Source organism: Anser cygnoides, chromosome 1, assembly GCF_040182565.1.
Source record: "Anser cygnoides isolate HZ-2024a breed goose chromosome 1, Taihu_goose_T2T_genome, whole genome shotgun sequence".
NCBI classification, from domain to species: domain Eukaryota; kingdom Metazoa; phylum Chordata; class Aves; order Anseriformes; family Anatidae; genus Anser; species Anser cygnoides.
In genome coordinates, this window is record NC_089873.1 from 58,534,219 (window position 1) to 58,556,478 (window position 22,260).

General features: G+C 37.8%; 1 protein-coding gene across 7 annotated transcripts in view; it reads right to left on the minus strand.

Moving 5' to 3' along the window:
• Positions 1–22,260, minus strand: part of RFX4 (regulatory factor X4) — a 94,684-nt gene that overhangs the window by 25,915 nt on the left and 46,509 nt on the right. For all 7 annotated transcript variants that reach the window (XM_048076625.2, XM_048076112.2, XM_013181030.3 and 4 more), the window contains 10 exons: positions 21,049–21,262; positions 20,089–20,166; positions 17,890–18,053; positions 15,372–15,472; positions 13,507–13,565; positions 12,114–12,258; positions 8,999–9,093; positions 7,474–7,591; positions 2,242–2,361; positions 1,093–1,254 (listed from right to left, as the gene is read on the minus strand). In XM_048076625.2, the coding sequence (XP_047932582.1) occupies positions 1,093–1,254; positions 2,242–2,361; positions 7,474–7,591; positions 8,999–9,093; positions 12,114–12,258; positions 13,507–13,565; positions 15,372–15,472; positions 17,890–18,053; positions 20,089–20,166; positions 21,049–21,262 (1,256 nt within the window). The remainder of the gene's footprint in view (positions 1–1,092; positions 1,255–2,241; positions 2,362–7,473; positions 7,592–8,998; positions 9,094–12,113; positions 12,259–13,506; positions 13,566–15,371; positions 15,473–17,889; positions 18,054–20,088; positions 20,167–21,048; positions 21,263–22,260) is intronic.

Below are 22,260 nucleotides of genomic sequence, written 5' to 3' on the forward strand. Positions count from 1 at the left end.
AACTATGCATTGTGCTTCCCATGGTGCCTTTTAAAACATGACAAACATTTGTCAGAAAGATTTATTAGTCTTTTGGCAACTGCCAGATTCTCCAGTGTGGTAAATCATCACTTTCTGACATTATTTCAAGAAGGTTTTGTAACTTTTCTAATACGTCACAAAAGTGATAGCTTCCACATTCTGACTATACACCCATTTCACTAAGGAGCAGCAAAGCTGGAATTTTGCTGCCTGCAATGCCTTTTGAAAGTCATTCATATTTCTGCCTTCCTTAACTCATTTTAATGAATTAAGAAAATGCAGCCATTTGATCATACAGACGGACTGGCTTGCCCACATCCAAAAGGTGGAGCTTTACATTAGGGTACAGAGGATTGTATGTACCCCATACATACAGACCAATCAACAAACCATGTGTGGGCATGCTTTTGCATTTAGTGTTTTCTGGTAATCCTACCCACAAGTTAAATATCTTTAAGTATGCATTTTTAAATCTGTGGGCCCACCAGAATGGAACTGAAAACAGGCTTCAGGCATCCAGTTCCTAATCTCTGATGTTGAAAGTTACCAACAATGTGTAAAACATTCCCAAGAGAAACTTGTGCAGATATTTAAGAATGTTAGGGTCTCAAATATGTCGAAAGATATCCAATTCCCATTTTACCCACTGGGAATTATGTGGTTCAGAGATTGATTGCCCTTAAAGTCATTGAAGATGCTCAAAAGTGCTATATTCATAAATATTTTTTGTCAGGGCATTACTAGAAACATGGTCAATTGAACTGATTTTAAAAAACATTTAGAAATACAGAGACAGGCCTGTTCTGAAGGCCTCAGTAACAGAACCGATTCTGATCTGCTGAGGTCTGGAATCTCCTGTTAGGCCTTTGGACTCCAAGCATCAGATCCTATTCCTGTAAAACTGCACACAATATTGGATACAGTGAGAAAGTATAACTGATACTTTAAACAGATTTCTGCTTGGGAAGGCTTCTTATCTCTTGAAAGCCAGCACATTGTGTTGACTTAATTTCAGGTGACTGAGTGCAAAACCCATCTTCAAGCAGATTCAGCTGCCATAAGCCTGCCTACCTGTTGTAGCTGCTATGCCACCATACTCTGGGGACTGATTGCTGACAGGCGAGGGGGCAGAGGGCACTTCCACAGAGGTGACAGATTTAGCTGGGGAGAACGGCACGGGGGAGGGAGTTGGAGGAGCTGGTTCACTCAAAATAATTTCTTCTCGTATTTCTGCTGCAGGGTGAGAGAAAAATCACCAAACAAAAACTGTTAAAAGTGAAGTCAAAGAACACTGAGGAACTAAAAAATTACATGAGCAGTTAGTTTTTTCTTTTTTCTTTTTTTTTTTTTTGATGCTATATTTCATGAAATTCATTGCAGGACTAACACAGATCTTTGAAAGAAGTACTTCTATAACATTTAGCATTACCATCGTCAGTTTACCATCGTAAGACCTCTTATAGGAAAGTGATATTTTTCCTGATGTACAGGTAGGAAATTTGTGCACAGGCAGCTTAAGGTTTATATCGCTGTGACAAAGAGATTTAACTTGCCAAAAACAAGGGAAATGCAAGGAAGGAAGACGACTGAAGACTTCTCATTATCAGGGGCATCCCTGAGCAGATAGACTAGAGGCAGACACTGTTCTGCCAAGTCAGTGCAGAGTAAATAGAGCAGGGCTGGGAGTTTGCCTCTGTACAGGCACTCAGAACTTAAATGTATGAGAAATCATGGCTTCTTTTTTTTTTCCCCATTTGCTCACTTCACCAATCTCTCCCTTTGAAGTTTAGATTGGTACAAATCCACTGATATGAGTGAATTTATTTAGTGTGAAACTAGGGTGAGAGGGAGAGAATCAAGACTGGGTGATCATCTCACTGATGCGTGATGGTGCATTTCCTCTGAAATGTAAAACAGATTAACTGACGTAAAAGGTTTGGTACAAAAATCCCTTACTGAAACACCAAGTTTGTACTTAGGAATAGCATTTCAGACATCCAGAGTTACATCAAGAAGCATGCAGGCCTCGTTTAGAATGTATTAACTAGGGAGGATCCCCTCATAAATGACTTATTTCAAATCACGGTGGAACCAAAAAAGAACACTTTGGTCCTAAACAGACCTCACTGGGTTATACGAGGAGAGAGAAATAACCTTACATAGAAAACAGTGAATACAGTGGAATAAAACAACAAAAGATGAATAAAAGAACAAACTCACCTGTGCTTCCTTCTCCTTTCATTGCCCTCATTAGCTCATTAGCTCTCTCCTGACAATGGAGTGATTCTAGCAGGTACAATACGTAGTCATCAAACATCAAGTGAATAAGGTGAAAAGACCCTGGTAGTAAAGTGAACAAACAAAAAAGCCATTGACTGTCTCAATAGACTCATTAAACCAATGATTACCCTATTCAACACAAAAGGCAGAGTAGAACTGACTCAACATAGTACTGCCACTGAAATATGTCTCTTACTCAAGGTAAGAGAGGTCAAAGCATACCTGGGCGCTAACAGACTCTGTTCACTCCTGCACTTATACAGACAGGCTCATATGACCAACTATTGTAGTTCAGGGTGCAAGGAGGCTGTCTAACTGAGAGCTGGCACTTGATGGGGTCTTCTTTTCCAGCGTAAGCATTGAACAATATAGATGGTTATACTGCAAGTGGAATTATCTCAAGTGGCTGCCCTAGTCACACATTCTGATAAAAATTTTCTGCACTATCTGTGTCATTGGACAAAGAAATGAGAGACTAATCAATAGGAAGGTAGAAACATCCTTCCAGATCTCCTGGTGGTATATCCAATGCATTGACTGTACCGGATGAGACGCCCATTAACCGTTAAACACAGAGGCAGTAGAAGCAATTGTGGATATCTTAAAGGCAAAGACTTGTATCAAAGGTTTGCTCTGTCATTCTTCTCCTACTACATTATCTTTTCCTATTTGCTAGTTTGGATCACATCAGCAGCATAACATTTGTCCTGTTTCTCTGCTTACCTCTGAAGATGCCATGGATATTATCTTTCTTAACTGCCACAACAGGAATTTGAAAAAAAGGGACTAAAAAGAAGAAGTATGGCCAAAACAAAACGTGGGGGATGGAGTCAAAGAACATTTAGAAAATTAATAGTAAAAATACACTATGTTGGTAGTTATCTGCCACAAATCCTCAAGTAAGACTTGAGCACAGATGGAGAACTTGCTAAAGTTATTAGGAGGAAGGTACGGACTAGAGTAATAGGAATAAATTTTAATAGCACACCCTAAGAAGTTCTGTCCTTTGAGATTTATAGAAAAACTTTGTTAAGTTTCTCAGTTACAAATGTTTAAGGACAGAAGAAGTAGTTTGAAAGACCCTATATCCCTATACAATTCTAGCTGGCAATTCAGCTTTCAAAGCAACTCTGAGCACATTCTATTTCTTTGTGACCTGGATGGTCTTTGTGTTTCATTCTCTCACTCCACGCCTGCATGGCTTCTGTCGTCACTGATACGAGCAGAGCACACACACTGGGAGGAGAACACGAGCCTTTGTGTTCTTGGACAAGGCAGCACAGAAAAAGGACATTCATGATTGCAACACCTTTGCTAGGAGGAGGAAATCTTTGACTGTTGGTGAACAGCATTCATTTTTTCATTAGTTTCACGTATCTATGCAAATCAAAATGGTAACATGTTTCCCCAGCCTTACAAGGATAAATAGTGGAGATCCTCTCCTAACTACTGCAGAGATTTTGTTTTGGAAATCTTTTTGGCTAGAAGACTTGTTAAATAAAATCCTATTTAATCTAGCAGTCCTATAAAGACAGCAGACCTGTCTGATCACCCCTCTGCCCTAGGATTTCCCCAATGGAAAACCAGGCTATCAAGAATCTCCACAAAAAGCCTTTTCTGCCTTCATCTCTTCAGTGGGAGGTCTCTATTGGCTTTAGTGCAGTTACTACTGGTAAGCATTTCCAAGATAAGAAAATAAGGCCTATAGGCTGCCAAACTTCACATGGCAAGGCTTGGTGTATTTGATGTTTCTCATCAAACTCCTTGCTCATCTTTCATTTAAAAATGAAAGTAAAAGAAAGTTGCTTGTAGTTTCATAAAAACATCAGTGTAAGCTCTGAACACTAAAATGCTAGCAGGCAAATGACAAGAATTCCATGTTTGCTATTAAAAAAGTCTTTGTTTTGCAGGGGGGTCTAATATTCAAAGTCTAATTTGAAGACTTGGGGTTTGCAATACTGAATGCAGTATTTAAAAACACTCCAGTGCCCTTGTCACTCTTTTGAATTTCTCTCTTCCTCTCCTATTATTTCTTCCACTGTGTATTTTTAAACTCTGTATAGAGTTTTTGAGCCCAGAATTTGTGTGAAAGACACTAGACAAACAAGTTGTTGGTATTGCATGAATGCAATATTTTTACATTTTTAAATGAGTCAAATGTAATGTAAGCTATAGACTGAAACCAATATCAGGGCATGCATTTCAGCTACACAGTGAATAGCTATTCAGCACAATGTACAATAATTTATTTTGTGTTTGCAAGCTACTGTTATTCACATGAAACTGTTTAGCTCTTTCAAGTATATCTTTAAGTACTGAAAAGGATCCAGCTGTGGCTGGTAAAGCTCACACTGCTTTAGGAAGAGGTAAGAAGTCATTCAAGAGACTGCAGTTACAATAATAATAAATAGTGTTTGGCTCTAATTTTCAGAAGGAGTTAACTGAAATCATGGCAATGATTACCCAGTTAATATACAGTAACTATCAACATCTATTAACAGATACAGCAATTACGTGTAAGCAGCAAAAGACCAGTGAGATTTCCAGATCTAGAGAAAATCATGGAGCTTCTATTACTAATTAGTTACTTTTACACACTGGATGCATTACCCAAACATTGCCACCAACTGTGCCTTTGATATTCATAGAGAGAGAGGAGAGGGAGAGGGAGGAGCTTCTTTCTGCCAGGGAGTGTTTCAACCTGCCTGTATCACCATGCTTAAAAGCTCTGCAGAATTAAATCTCTGTGCTAGCCAGTCCAGTGCCAGATATTCCTCTAATCAAATTTCCCTATACTTCAAAGATAAAAATATAGCATCCTGCATATATAAAGATCACAGTATGTAACACATTATTTTATTATTATTATAAATAACACTGTCAGCATCTATTTATTGAGGTGAGCATCTATAGTCTACTTATTGCCTTAAGTGGAAAAAATTCGTAAAAATCAGTTCTCTGAAACTGTTACGTAGTAAAATGGTAAAGGTAGTAAATTTACAATATAGTGAAAATGCAAAACTTTTTACCTAAGAACAAAGGTATGTAGATATATATCTAAAAGAGTACACCTGTGTCTTTGTTTCTCTCTGCAGAACTCACCTAAATTCATACGTTATAGAATGCTACAAAGAACTGTGTTACAATAAGCACAGCAGAGCTACTCTAGCTCTGAGCTGTTTACATTCAGGGGCTATTCTTTTGGAACTTGCTGGACTCTCATTCGGGAACAATGAGTCAAATGGCCTCACAGTGAAAGTATAGCAGCATTAGTACTAATGAGTATAGTTTTATGTCTGTGGTTAAATAACATTTGGTTCATTTCTGGGGAAATAAGGTAGGGATAGACCAGGCTTCTTCCTGATAGGATGAGGACATGATATTGGTAACAATCTCCCCTCTGAAAACCTGAAGGGTCAGAGCTCCTTCTGCCTCCACTGGAGTTGGACCTGAGCAGGGGATACACCACTCTGCAGAAATAAGGGTTAGAACAGGGACTGAGCTTGTCATGTCCCGTCACCTCCCCGGAGAGAACCCACCTAGCATGCTGCAGACCACTGTGGCTCAACAAATGGTTAAGTGGTTTGTAGGAAGCTTGTAGGTTTGTAGGATTTTCAACAGGAAAGATTACAAAACCCTCCCACTGGACAAATCCTCTAGCCCTTTTGCTTAGAAATCTTGCTCTGGCAGTGATTAGCTCAAGACTCTGCTGAGGCAGGTAACAGTGGCCCCAAGCACTACAATATGGCAGATGCAGAAGAGTTCTCTTTGACTATATTTTAAAATAAAAAAATAAAGTTGTTTTTTTTTTTTAAATCAATGATTTTTTTTAAAAAACTCTTTCTTTGGCTACCAAATTAAGGAGCTATTATTGGCCCAGTTCTAACTGTAACACCAAATACCCATGAAAAACACATCAGTTAGGACCAGTACACTTTTTCCCTGCCTGTGGTGACATATAAATGTATCAAATTAATGTTCAAAGATGTGTCCATATAAGGAAAATTGTGCATTTGTACACACAGTTACACTCACTGAAGCAAAAAGCACTATCAGCTACTTTTATGCCCATGAGAAAAGAAAACTGCAGCGGCTCAAGGAGAAAATGAGTCCTAGAAGAGGTTCATAATAGATATGACCAGGATACCAGTGCTGAAAACACAATCGAGCAGATGGAAACTGTGATCATCCTGGGGATGCTCGCTAACCTTATGTGTAACAGTGACTGACCAATACCTGCTTAACAAGTTCTTTACAATGGAGAAACTAATGAAAGTAGTTTCAGATTAAAATATAAATACGGATTCTACTGTGAGTTCCTACTTGTGATGATATCTGAATACCATCTAATGACATAAAGGACATCAAAACTCATCTGGCAGAAAAAAAAGCTTGCAATTGTTCAGTACAGTGCCTTTATAAGTTAATTGATTATTAATCTTCTACTAACATATCCTGACAAATATACATTTATAAAAAATATCCCGCATACAAAACCTGGTTGCACATGACTGTAAAAGTTTGCACTCATAACACTACAGCCCATTCTCAATCCCTTCTGCTTTTAGTAAACTTTAAACTGTTTTTTATTATTATTATTTTTAACTGATGCTGTTGGTATCCCAGGATTCAAGGCAAAGCTTTGAAACTATATAGAAAATAGCCTTCATTTTCATTACAAAAGAAAAGTCTATCATCTTTCCATCCTAACTGAAATCCAGTAGAATGGAAGGCAATCTGTCCAGGGGAAAGAAACATGATCAGCTGGCAAAATCTAGCTTAAGAAGCTTTTCAGCCACTTCAGCGCAAAGTCTTAGCATAACATGGTCACAGTGGTTTGGGTAACCTGGCTGACTTTGCACTGAAGTGCATTAAGGAATGCCCCCATAATTGACTTCTCCAGCTGACCTGTGACTGATATCTCCAGCTACTGGGTAACAATAAACAGAAGGAAGTAGTAGTGTTTTCAGCTCCTCTGGCTAGATCTCGAAGAAAGACATCAATCTGAGTATTATTTCCAAATGTCAGTAGCCCCACCTCTTTTCAAACAGAGCTCTGGACAAGTGAAAACTGGTATGTTTTCACTTAAACTGTACATTAGAAGCCAGGATTTAGTTTTTGTTGTTGTTGTTTTGTCTGTGACATGTAATTATTACAACAAAATCAAAGTACCAAAGCTGGGTGCACTGTGCAAAGTCATGTCCCGAATCACTCGAGTGCCAAAACAGGACCACATCAGAAGGAACTGCTGAGCTACTTTCTTCAAAGAGCCTTGTCTCTTGGCAGCTACCTGCAAGAAAACAGATATATCTAACATGGAGAAACTTATTTCCACTACCTGATACAGCTGGGTGATGTATCTGTCTTTTTTTAAACTGAAACACTACTTACCAATACCTTCACATTAAAATAAACACCAAAAATTCAAAAAACCACACACAGAAAGACAACTTGCAACTGTATATAACCTTCAGAAAGAGGAAAATACAAAGAATTATCCAACACAAGACAGAATTTACTTTATAAAATGAGGCAAGGACTGCCAAAAAATTGCCCCAGTCTTCATCTTAACCTAATTACTTACATGATCATTCATAGTCAAGGAAGCAATGTATAATCAAAGTGCTTGGTCTATGCTGAAAACATATATTAAAGTTTATTATTAAATTTTTTTGTTCCTTCATATTTTTATTTTTGTGAATACACATAATCATTTTACTAGCAAAAATAATTCCCAGAAAGCACACTTCAGGCATCAGCTCCTCAAAGTTTACTTCATAGAGTCACATGCAAGTTAAAGAATTAGGTTTATCCCATGAGTTAATGAAATTCATGCCAAATTCTTCATGAAATTCAGACAATTATAGTCAGAATTTCAAATTGCATTCCACTAATTAAAGAAAAATATTCCAAAACTATCAAAATATTTCAAGTAATCTGGGAAAGTGTCTGTTGTGTATGGTATGATATTTTTCAGCAGGGGGAGAGGCAACACATTTAAACATGGATTTTTATTTATTGGTTCTAACAGCGAAATCTGGAATGAAGAGTGTAATTGTAATGGAACATGCTAATACAGACAATAGTTAGCGACAGAAGTTGAAATAGTTGGTAGTATAGTTACATACTCTATGTAACATAATGATGATGCATGATCACTTTTGAAAATATTCTTAAAAGATTTGTTAGTAGTTTTTTTCATCCAGTTAAAATGTATAGCCCAAATCAACTCAAAAAGCAATACAAATACGTTCTTGAATGATAATGTAGACATTCCTCTTTACTTTTGAGTGCACATAAATGAATTAGTTGGCCTAAATATTCTTTTCAGTAAGACCTTAAAAGGACAAGCTAGATTATCATTTCCATTTGTACCACATAGTTAGAATTGGCTCTGAACTCATTTCTCCCTACCCTTGAAATATTGATTTGATTGGAAAGCTTGGCCCTATTCCATTCTTGAATACCGTCTTTTGGGTTGGATAGACAAGCACAATGAACCAAAACCCTGAATGTGAAAAGTTCTCATATTCAGCATGAACACTGGTAAGATTTTATCCACTGCTGCTTTACTCCTGCATATTACAGTGCTTGGCTTTCTCTCTCTTTTTTTTTTTTTTTTTTTCCTCTAATAATCTATGACCTGAATAGAGCTCATAAAGTACATCACTGACTCAGGTCCTTACTCCTTACCAACCTTTACAACACATCTGTCCACCATGGAATCCAGCCACTCAATGTACGACTCAATGGGGGACTGCTCCTCCAGAAGGTGATCAAACTCCTGATACACTGGCAGACAAAGAAAAAAACAGCCCACTTCAGTACTTGGATTCCATTTAGAACAAAAGAAAAACAAAATACAAAAAGCTGCCAATAACAACAAATTTGTTGTTTTTTTATATATATATATATTTAATGGATTGCTTAGCTGTAACACATATATCTTCCTTGGTGCTGACCCAGTAATCTTTCTAGATCTCCATCTTGCTTCTGCTGAAAATGATAGTCATTAGAAGTGGTATTTAAGTGTGAGCAAATCAGGACCTATTGTTTAAAATTCTTCTTTTGATTTCAGCTTCAGCTGTCTGTGGTGCCCGGAAGTGAAACAGTTATGGTGTTTGCTATGAAGAGTGTGAAGCTAGGCCTTGACCCTGGTGATGAAAAAAGGTCATGCATGAAATTGATTTAGAAATGCATAAAGAATCTTCTAAGCATCAAGTGGATGAGTATTGTTGATAGTGCTCTCATCTGTATAAAGCTTTAGTTGCAAAAACATGATTTAACTGCTGCAAATCATCTATTTGCAATGCCAGACACACACACAAAGAAGTGCCATAAACTTCTACTTCTTCAAAACAAATTGCTACCAATGCACAAATGCTATCAAGAAGAGTTTAAAAAAGCAACCTGAATACTTTTTAACCTCTATCAAGTACACATATTCATATTTTAATACAGAAAGTGAAAAACAATCAAGTCATTCAACTGCAGCTCTTAAAACTGCAAGTCTCTAGTTTATTTATGAGAATCAATGACTAGAAGACAAAGAATCATGTGCTCTGACACCTTAAGAAACTTCTTCAACTCAGCTAAAATAAAAGGCCCAGTAAATCAAGAAGAAAGATACTTTCTACCTGCTGTGTCACAGGATGATCTCAATGTGCTATGCATTTCCATTTATGCTTAATTATAAATAACAGGAGGGAGGAATTTCCCACCATAGGAAGCAGATGGGGGGAGGTGGAGGAGACAAAGTTTAAAGGTGATAACTAGAGAACTGAGCCAGAGAGACTGAGATTAATGCAAAGAACAAGCTCCCTGGTCTAAATGGAGAAATAGCATCCCAAGATGAATTAGCAAGATGAGCAGGAAAGCAGTTGCTTTTCAGCTGATTAAAAACTTTGTTTAACTTTGTGTTGCACAGGCTGGATGGTCAGAAACGTTAGTCATGGAAGAAGGGAAACAATGATGTTTGGGCCACCTTTATCTTGTTTTGTTGTTTTATTGAACAGGCAGCCTCTCTTTTTCAGGATAAGATCTCAGAGAAATTCAGATGTTGTCTTCTTACCTGAGTGTTTGGCTGGACAAAAACTGCCTGATACAACAGATGAAGTAATTCATATGCTGTGCAAAGAGGGGAGCAAGAGTGGAAAATGCAGGAGCATTGCAACCGTGGAGCAATGCAACTGTGTACATTGACCTGTTTGAGAGAAGTAACTGTTTTAGCCTTTAGTGATTGTTAAAAATACTTCAACAGGATCTGAGAAAGGGGGAAATAAAGGAGAAGCCATGTCAGAGACATCTACTGTAGCTGAGTAGGGAAGAGCTTATCTTCTACCCAATTATTTTTCTCTGTTTCTCTCTAACTTTACTTACAGGCTTATGAACATTTTTTTTCAGTTGTAGTAGCCGGAAATTGTACTTTCTTGGTTATTAATACCAAGAACATGAAAGCAGGCCTTATTCCATGTCATCAGTCACATAAAGCGCAACCTTTGAGAAGATATTTGGCCAAGTAGAATATACATCAAAGATGGGGGGGAAAATCAAGATTTAGAATAAGCTCTATACATATCTGCACATCCCAGTGGAATCCCAACTCATGTTGAACATGCATATTTAGGTTACCATTTCTGGGAGCTTCTTACTTTGCTTACTGGAATATGTGGACCTAAAATATGGAAAAACACATGTTCAAATCCATTTGCATTCTGGAAAATTCCATTTGATTTGATGACACAAGTTCATATTTAAATATTCAGCACATATATAAAAAGCTTTCCTAAACAATGAGGATTTTTTGAATGAGAGACAGGACTGTTGCTGCTACTAGGGATTATAACTTTGAGAATTTATTATTTTTTGGTCAGTGGGCAGATGTTGGGTAGATACTGAGCATATAACAGATGACAGAAGGATGCAGCAAGCTTCTGGACTCCGGTCTTGCTGTATGTTACCTTGCCTGTTGCCCTGTCAAGTTTCTGTCTGCTAAGAAGGGAAGAGGACCATGTGAGGAGGTGAATCAAGGGTTAAGAAGGACAGGTAAGAGTACCAAGCACATTTCACTAGAAAACTAGCAAAGAATGCAAGGCCAATCCCTAAACTGGAGAGAAGACTTCTAGTGACAGCATTGAAAGATGAGAGGGGTGTGGGAGAAGAGCCAATGTCAACCTTGCAGTGCCCAGTGTACAAAATAAGATCTTTGAAATCAATTTGCCAACGTCTCCAAAGTCACTTTTAAGTTCATGCCCTTCACTATATTAAGCAGAATCTAAATCTGCCAATGAGCTTGCTCAATACAGGACTTCTATTTATTCATAAAAGTTCAGGAAGAAAGCTTCACCCCATTAAATTATCTTGTTTATGAAAATATTGTGTAAAATGGAGCTGTTTACAAATAAAAGTTTACGAGGGACCCAAATACGCAGCCACTTTGGTGTCAAAGGCTTTCAAAAGACAACTCTCCTGAAATTTTACAGCAGGGAAGACTGACTTCATCAGATCCCATGGTTAATGCATAGATATACTTTGCTCAAGTCCATGGGAAAAAAAATGAATTTTGGTGCATGTCCTGTGTCACTGGTTGTTACAGATGGTAGAAAGAAACTTTGTAATGGAGGATTGCGTGGATCTATGCCTTGAAATATAAGACCTTGACAGGGCTTTGCCTTATATTTTGTTCAATGCCTCCTTATTTATCCTAAGACTTCAAGCAAACCAATGGATGCAAAAACAACATCACTTCCACTGAGTTTTTTAGCAACAGGAAACTAAGTTCACCTGGCTTTATTTGAGGGTTTGGCTCTTACATTGTATGATGAGTTTTCTGTGTTCCTCCCGTGAGTCTTCCATAGTATAGAGGGTTTGTTTGGTAATGCTGTTCAGATCCACGTTCCTCCAGTCTTCCAGCATTTGAAACGTGATGTCTGCACTGTGGATCACTGTTCTTGATGCCTGGAATCCAATCCAATCTATTCATTATTTCATGGTTTAATAGATTAAAAAATAAGTGTTACCCCTTTTTACACCTCCTTGGCTAGGTTTGCTAAATTGATTCTCCTCGCAGACCCCCATCCACCAGATTGATATCTTATGGCTGTTACAGGGTCCTCTTACCACAGAGAACTCCCAAGTCATTCTGCCTGTTTTAATCAATGGCAATTATTTTGCTCTCATCCACCACAAACCCAAATAAGCAACCCTCACCTGGACTCCTCAATCTACAACAGCTCTGTTGGTTTCTTAACCAGCTTCAGTTCAAAACCAACAGGAAAAATCAAGCCAAAACCAAACAAACCCCATACAGTTTTGCAACCTGCCCCCTCCCAGACTATGAAGACTCCCATTCTTCCCTCGGCCACAAGAAAAGGCTGAAGATCGTTTGCCCCTGCATCAGATCCACCTTTTGTCTGGTTGAGACAGGGTTCTGCTGCTGATAATGGGGAGGATGGGATGGATGATAGGAAAGGAAGTGACACAGAATGCAGAAGCATCTTCCTGTGGGCTTTTTGACTCTCAGAGTTAACTTGGGGTGTTGGATATACCTTTCAAATGTGGATCTTTAAATGTGATAGGGTAAACAAACTGTCTGCTTCAATACATGTACGAAACCTCAACGAATTCAATGCATCCTCCACCCATTTTATACCACACAGAATTTGGCCTCAAGATTTTTTGATAGGTAATTGTAATCTAAACTGACTGGTGAAAAGCAAACACTTCAGGGTATTTTCTTATGTTCACCTGCTATGGTTGCAAGAATATTTCTGTTTAAAATTTCAGTGATTTATTTATTTATTTTACTACTTTCCATCTGATTTATATTATACAACTAGACTTTGAAGTTTTTGTCAGGCATATAGAAATTTTTCTGCTTTGTTAATAGGCCTAACCCAAGCCCTGATGAGACCAATGAAACATCTCTCATTTAATTCATGGTAATGAACCAACTCTTCAAACCAAATTCTTAATTTGTTTCTTAAAATTTTTCTGCTGAATTTGATCAGAGGTTGCCAGTTGTCTAGCAAAACATTTTTGCTGATTATTTTTTGATTCTGTAGAGATGGTCATAATAAATGTTGAAGACAAACTGCTAACATGATCTCTCCCTCTTTGGGTAAAGTTCAGATTGTCAATTTATTAAATTATTTAAAAAGTCAGTTAAAATGTCATTCAGCAAACTCAAGTAACTGAAATATTTACTTGGCAGAGATGATTTAGTGATGTCTGTCGCCGGAGTATTTGTGAGAATCTTCTGGACACTATGGGAAAGAAAAGATACATATTTACATACTGTGCTAAATAAAGAAAAACATTTCTGAAAATACTGAATTAAAATCAGAACAAAAAAATATATCCAGGTTCTTACATACAATTGTGGCAGTATGTATCCAGTTTTAACTTAGCTTAAACCTTGACCTAAAACCTTAAATCTGGATACTAAATCAATTTTACAGAGGCATATTACAAGTGATGATTTATAGATGCTGTGAATAATGAGATGACAAGAGAAATGTAGACGACAATGGAAGAGCTTCACTTGTTCAGCATAACAAATTTTCTCTTGAAACACAAAGGAACTGAAAACCAGAAAGACAGAACTATTTAACAGGAAGAAAAATGTTGGTGCAAGAATGAGTGGGCATAAGGTAATGATAGTGACATTATATTTGAAAATTGGAAAAGTTTCTTAAGTCTTACTGCAAACAGGTTTTGGGGAAGTCTTCTGACTGGATCAGTAGGAGCTAAAATCTTTAAAAGTTTCAGGTAAAGTTTGATCAAAGCTTCTGAAAGAGATTACATGATGACTAACATGCTATGGCAAAAGAGGGCCCAGGAGGTACTTGCCAGTTCTCCACTCTTATTTTAGCTTTTTCCAAGGGGATATGGACCTTGTATTAGGATACTTCCAGTACTTGGAAACTGGGCTTTTAAAATGTTTTATTGAGTATCTTTTGTCTAAAGCCTGTGACTTAAGAGCTGCAAATATGACCAAGGCTTGCAGTTACTTCTGTCAGTACTTCCATTGGCTATATACACTTTCACAAATTCTGATCAGGAGATTAAATCAGATGATCTGACTGCAGAAGTGACAAAGTCTCATGTATATACTAGGATGCACTCAGGTTTTTCCTAATGATAAAATCACAGAAGGCCTGCAAATCCATCCAAACAGGCCTTAGATGTAGTGACAGAGTAGGTGCTCTTTCTGTACTGTACATAGACGCACTTAAAGAGTACAGTTCAAGAATGACTGGAAAACTCATCGTCTCTCTCTCTCCCTACAGGACTAGAAAATATTTTTACTGTTGCAGATTCTTGATATTTTTGAACTAACAAAGATAAGATAAAGCATATTCTCAGCTCTGACTTTCTGTAACTTTTAAAATGAATTAATGAACAACACTCAACAAACTAGAATGAGTTATGCTAATTTACATTCTGAGTGTTCTCAGTAAAATATAATTCTAATTTTCCGTGCTGATCAAAATAGTTAATCCTTCTCCTAAATTAGTTTTTTTTTTTTTTTCCCTTTAACTTTGTGGTGTGGAATTTAGTGCTCATGAAAGGCAAAGAATTGAGAGCCGTGAAATAAAGCAGGCTTTATCAATAGGTGATGTGCACTGCAGGCATCTACAAAGCACGTCTGAATAGGACTAGTGCCCTTTCCTGTGGTGACAGGGTAATTTGATCTCCTTCATTTTTAACTCTGGCACTTTTTTGAGCAAGGGCCTCAAGCTGTATTCAAATTGTGCTAGCCTAAAGGTTTGTTTAATAATTTTCTTTGCCTAATATCATCCCTAATGTTTGCTTACTATCAACAAAATTAATTTCTTATCAAAACCCACATGAAAGGAAAAGCAATTCTTCTCACTTTGAGCAGTGCCTTTGACCAGTGGTAAATGAAACTGGTTTTCAGGACCAAGTGACGATTGTAAGTGAATGCAAGATTTTTACGCTGTCAGTTTTTAATTCTTAAAAGAACACTAGTTGTACTTCCAATTAATTTGTCATCAATAAATATTATATACTTCTCAGATTAACAGAAGAGATTTGTCAATACATACATTCAAATTTGATATTTCGTAGGTTTTCTGGCAAGTCGTGAAGAGCTACTTTCAGCCACTCATCCAGTTGCTTTGCAAACTTTCGGATCACCTGCGTCAAACTGAAAAGAGAAATCACTACATCAAAGCACTTACTCTGTGCTTTATACTATAAAATCTGAAAACATGTAAAGACTATGGGTCATTTATTGACACCTCACTGTTTTGCAGAGTTGCTGAACATATTGTTGTCTGTAGGCATGAAGAAAGGCTTCTGAAAATATTTCAAGGAAAAGTTAAACATAACACCACATTGAAAAGCTCACAAAGCGTCAAAGTCTCTGTACTGCACTATATTGATACTTATAAACGGTATTTTTAGCGTGAAATAAAAAATAATTCCCACTGTATAAACAAAACCACAAAATCACAATTCTTTAAAGAAGACAATAGAACAAGCTTTGGATCTCAGGTCAGCTGTGCCCATATTTATAAGAATGGACACAGGGACATGTAAGTGAAGCAGTAACCAGCTATGCTGCAGGCTGAAGGTAGTGAGTGGGTGGCAGTGATGGGCAGGAATTTCTAGACCAAGCGTGGGGGTGATGCAGGACCTGCCTGCTTAGCTCTACAGAGGACAGAAAATTTCCTAGACAGATGAGATTTCCCTCTTCTTCCTTATAACTCTTTCCTGGATGGCCCCATCATTTCCTTCTAAACTTGGAGGCAAGTTCATTCTGCCCTTCTTCTTGTAAATTGCTCAGTATAAAATAACAGTTTCCAGAAAAAGTTCAGGGTACGATGGAGGGGAACCCAACAGTTGTTTCTGCCAGTCTGAGCGGCACTGCCTCTCGCAATGCTCAAGATACATAAACAACAGAAAGATGCAAGGAGCTTTCCTTCTTTCTGCCAGGTAGCTTTTTCTGTTTGTACTCCTAACATACGTTGCACTGAAGACATAGGTGGTAAAATAACTGTGGCCATAGGCCTTGTCGGCTCCATACAGACACCTAACAGGACAGGGGATGGATGACAACTGCTGCACCCACTAAAAAGTGTTGGTTTTTTTTTTTTTTTTTTTTTTTTTTTGTATAGCCAACATTCATTCCCAGGAAGTCCCTCAGGATTCTGGCTGAGTCAGCAAGATTTCCTTCAGGAGCTTCCATTGCAATGAGACCCTTCTTCACCCCCTCCAGTGCAGGCTATGGCTTAATAGCCACAATCTGGCCCTTTATATGCATTACAAAAGTCTATATTCACACTCAAGTCTCTCCTTATTTGCTATGAAAGAACTAAGCAGCTTGAGAAAAGGACTGCTGTTCTGTTTAATCCTTCCAATGAAATAGATTTTTAGGGGGGTGAGGGGCAAAGCCTGTAAAAACGTACATGTCTTATCAAGGAAAGCCCATGCTTATAACAGGTTTCTCATGGAAAAAATACTTTGCCTGTACTTTAGTAGTCATAGAGTGTGAATGAAGCTCACCAGTTTAGGAGAGCAGAATGATATCTTAAATACATTTGCTGTAACTAGAGCTGTGTCAAAATCTTGAAGGCCAAATATACAACACCAATAATAAACTCTTAGAGCAATAAACTTAACAAATTACTCAACCTCAAAAAATCATCAGTCAAACAACGCTAAAGGTGAATAGAGATATTTAGAAAAAGAAAGTTTCCTGATGCTTATATTAGGAAAATCAAAGAGGTGAACATGTTGTCTGCACTCAGTGCAGTTGCACTTTGCAGTGATTACACTTTTTGCTGTGAAATGTTGATCTCTGTTCTGCTTTATCTATATAATTAAGACTTCCTGGACTCAGATGAGCTCCTGGTAGGGAGAGAACAGATGAGATCTACCATGTGGATTTGAAAAGAAAAGTGAGTTTTGAAACAAAGGGCTCAAATACTTGTTAATATTAATAAAGTGATCCTAAAATAAGCGTGCAACTGTTCGTCATAGCATAGAATTTAAATTAATCGAGGATGTCTGAGACTTCACAAGTATGATCTTCATATTTTCTGCTCTTGGCAAGCAGAATAACAATTGGGTTCCAGGAGTGTAAACAGAGACAAATGCTTAGGTTGCAGTGCTGGAATATGCATGGGAGTATTTACAAACAGAGCAGCCAGGCCAGCTCCTCTTGTCACTATTATTCAGTGTCCTGTTATGTTGCTATACCAGACTAGCAGAAAAGAGTCTGAAACTTTCAGAAAACAGGAATGTGGCATTCTGCAGCCTGCAGGCTTCTGATATTCCCTGAAAGTTGGGACATGACTATCATCTTGATGTTAATAAACAAAGAAAGTGTTATCCTTCATCACACAAAACGTCACACTTTTCACAATACAAATGTTGGTAAAATATAAACATTTCTTCACAAATGTGCCAGCTGTCCAGCTCTGTTGAATTGACACTGTGATTTAAACAGGAAACAGGTGGCAACAAGCAGCTTTCTGAGAACTGGTGTCATTTGTAAGGAAAAGACATATAACAAAGACAGCTGAGCTGGAAGTGGTCAGTGTTGCCAATTATACTGACCTGTCGGGTAATGCTTGCAGTACCGTTGGCATCAAAACTCCAGAAATTGCTTTGTACAGAATCGAGTCACAAACTCCCACTATATTTACTACAGTTGAAGAACCCAATACAGGCAGCATATGAGGAGGCATCCCTTGCCAAAAGTGCAGAAGAAAACTTTGAACCTGAAATCATGAGAAGAAGCAGGGACGTTTAAGTGAAAACAACAAAAGGCCACAAATACGCTTCTTAAATGACCCTGTTTATATAGAGCTTGTTTCAGCCCCACAGCTAGACTGATGGTATACAACACAGGCAAGGCATGTTCCTTAACTGGATAGGTGTATAGTATAACCTGGCACAGAATGGAATAATGAGCCAAAGGGCAAGGAGGCATTCGGGGTTGGTAAGGGGGTACCTTTTAGTTACTACAGTTGAGAGGCCCACAGGTACCGTATTTTTACAGTCCATCAACGACTAATGAATGTAACTCCTTTGCTTCCACATATCAAGCCTTTTTCTCTCTTTGCTCTCCACTCCTTTATACTAAGGAATGTCATCTAGGGCTTGGTGTGAGGAGGGAGAGGAGTATAGCACGTGGCTTACAGGGATTAATATACCATATTCTGCCTTAATTTTGGAATGAAACGCTATACTTTGGAGTTCTTAAAAACTGTTGCTGTGCTGACTAAAGAAAAGCCATAACGATTTCTTATTTCTCTCTTCTGCTATGAAGAAAAGTGGAGAAAAAATGGAGAAAGGCAAAAAAAGAAAATGAAATTTCAGAAACAGCAAAATATGCCTCTGAAAATTTTAATTTAGGAAATAAAGGCATTACTCAGTGAATGATATAGTCAGTTCTACAGGGGTCAGAACACCAGCAAAAGTTAAAACCTTTCACACACAATCTGTCTTGAAATACATAACTGTACTACGTGCAGTAAGAAATATTTGCCATTTACATATTTTTGCTTCTCAGCCCCTTCCCCATCGTTGATCTTGACAAACAGACTCCCTAGCAAAATATAATATCCTGCTCTTAAGAAAGTATTCAGAGACTGATCCAGCAAAACTTCCTGTATATGTGAATGAATCAATTGGCTTGGAGTGAAGGGAAGGGAGATTTGTTTGGTTTTCCCTAAGATGTATGTCAGATTTAATTATTATATTAAAGTTCTGGGTTCCCATTTAAACATGGCTAGGAGTAAATCTGGGAGACACATTAGAAAATGTGAAAAGATGTAAAATAATACTAAAAAAATAGTTCTCTTGAATGGAAGCACCTAGCCTGGGTGCAATGACTTAAAAGAGCTGCAGATTTAAATCCAAATAATGTGAAAATTAAGCAGTGAGATGGGAAAAAGGAGGGAATTCCTTGCCATTGTTTAGAAGGCAGTCAAAAGACCCATTTCCTTTGACTTTTTCCAGAAGCTGAGTGTTATATTTGAATCAGGCCCTCAGCACCTCTACAGTCAGATTTGCTTTCCCAAAAAAGAGGCCTTCTGCACGTGTGATACAAAACTTCTTGCATTCCGGTAATGTTTGATGTTTGTAGCCATTCTGCTCTAATTATACGGCTGTATGCATGCACTGCCAGAAAACCCTCAGATTCAGTCAGATATCCAGCAGGAACAAATCTTATCCATCTCTAATGGATCGTAACAACTGCTGAGCAGTGTGTGTTCCTAGCTGTACTACACTACAACTGAGGAATTGGAAATTTGAGCTACAGGCTTATTGGGGTGTCCAGGGAGCTTTAGGTCCCCCAACTCCTTTCCCATTGTTAAAAGACCAGTAGAGACCTTTTGCTACCATTTTGGCTGCGGCACCTGCCCTGGGTTTGTGCTGAACGCTCGGAAGAATTTCTTCAGACAGAGCTCAGTTCAAACACAAAGCTTAGAAAAGTGGTGATGGACACACTTTCTGAGTTGTAAGAACTGGATTGTCCAACATCTTGTAAGGCGATATTGCTACCTTAATCCTGATGGAGAGACAAAAACATTCCCACTGCTTTCATTCCTCTAACTCGCATAGTGTTATAAGTGAGATTTAATGCTATCACTGACATATTATGTACTCAAGTATAGCTATTGTTCATTATTCATGAAAAGGATTAGCCACCATAAAACCATAAGGTTGTAATATCATATTCAAAATAAGCTCTCAGATCCATTAATACCTCATGTATCATTAAACTACAACTGCAGCTTCTAACCATACCTCATCAAAGTTTGCTCTTATTACAGTGTCTAGTATCCTCTGACAGTGAGTTCTATACATCATAATAAAGGTAGAAACCTGAAAAAGAATGAGAGGGAGACACACAAAAGATCATTCTACTTTAAGAAATCTGCTTTTAAAACTATCAGAATATAGAGCACAAAAAAGTAAGATTTTTCTTATCTTACCTATGCACAGTTGCAAAAATAATGAAATCAGAGTATAGTTAGATTAGCTTTAAGATGAGTTTTCTTCTTAAAAGTAAATTCTCCCTTTGAATTCATGGATTTTTCTATGTCAATGGGGATTCTTCAAATGTAAGAGGAGCAAAAAGCCTCAGTGAGATCAAAGACAAGAATGTGGCCCTAATTAGGACATAAAGAACTATAAAACCCTATTCTTTTGTCCACTTTACATTGATACTACACATGTGAATAGCATCAGAAAACTAGCAAGCTCAGCCAAGAGCAGTCAGAGCACTTTTGTCATATGTGCAGATAGGATTCTCTTAATTTGCAGCCTAGAAGGATACAAAATGCATTAAGTCTCTCTCCCCTCAAGAAAGCATCAGAAATCTTTCTCAGTTTGCCAACAAATGGGTTCAGAAATTAAGGAACTATAACATACTGCTAAAACAGAAATCTGGGGTCTAGTAATTAGTGATTTATCCGGTTACCCTCAAACCTTTCCTGCTGAATGCAATATAACTTTAAAAGAAGACTGTGCATAGGCTTTAGACATTGTACAGCTGATAGAGTCAGCTGCCTATGCTAAGGGAAGATATTTCGTACTATTATAAGAAGCAATTAAGCCCCTCATAAATAAAGTCAGAGCGTTATTAAACTCAATCTAATTTAAAGTCTTTATATATTAGATAAAGTCTTCATCCAGAGCAGGGGAAAAAAACCAACAACAACAAAAAAAACAAGACAGGCCGAGAAAATATTTCCAAAGTGTTACCTTCTCCTCTGGCAGACTGGCTGGCAGATTTAGATCTTTGACATTTGGAAACTCTGGCAGTAATGTTCCCAGTTTGGATCGTGGTGAATACGCCACTGTCTGTTTGGTTACTTCTTTTTTTCCCGTTTCGTTGACCCAGGCTGCTCCTTTTTTAGAATACATCACGTCATAATACTGGGAGTTTTCTTTCACTGCAATTCCATAATAGTGGTACCTGATACATAGAGATGTACATTTTAAAAACTGGATTGTTTGAAAGTACAAAAAAAAAATACAGGGGTAAGAGAAACTGACAATGCTAATAATTTCTACAGCAAAACAGACTTTGTGATAGTTTATTATTCACAAGCATTGATCCAGTAGCAGAACATTGTGGTAATACATTGATTGGGTTTTCAAATTTCTTTTCTTGTGGTAAAAGGAGCTTTCTTCAGAGTTAATAAAACTGACTGTTGCAGGGCAGGACAATAACAGACTTCTATTTTTTTCTTATTATTAAAAAAAGCATCCTAAAGCTACTTGTTGGCAGGGCTGTGCTGTGCAGCTGCTCTTTTAGTTTAGCAATAAGCAGAGGTACAGACCCTCTGGACAAGCCCTTCTGTTGTTTCAGCTCCCTGATTCTCAGACTGTTTTGATCCCTGAGTAGCACAAGTCTTCACTGCAAATGAGCTTATCAGAAACATTTGAAAAATTGAAAACACGTTGGGGTGGGGGAAGCTTGTGCTTGAAAGCAATGAACACTAGGAAATGTACAGTTTGAAATTATTTGCTTAATAACTTAGCATCATCATTGGTCTTAGACCAGCAGAGGATACTACACAGCACTGTAACTCTGCCTGAGCAGAGCACAGTGGGAGTCGCATGGTGTGGCTGTGCTACAAGAATGGATTGGTGGCCTTATGGCACAAGTTTGTGCTGTGGCTTAGCTTTATTATGGGTGTTAATGAGAGCACTGATTATCCTGTCTAGCCCTTGCATCAAAGCAGCAAATACAATCTTATTCACTCCATACTTTTGCTAATATTTACTTCATTTTCTCAGCTGTAAGCACGACCAACACATCAGTTAAATTTTTAATGGTTAGAAAAGGCATCATAAAACTGTCTTGCTCTTGTACCTTTGATTGACCCTACTTTCCTAAAGGGGGTTTTCAATGACCTCCCAGTTCTCTCCTTACAGCCTATCAGACCACAGTGAAACTCTCACTTCTGG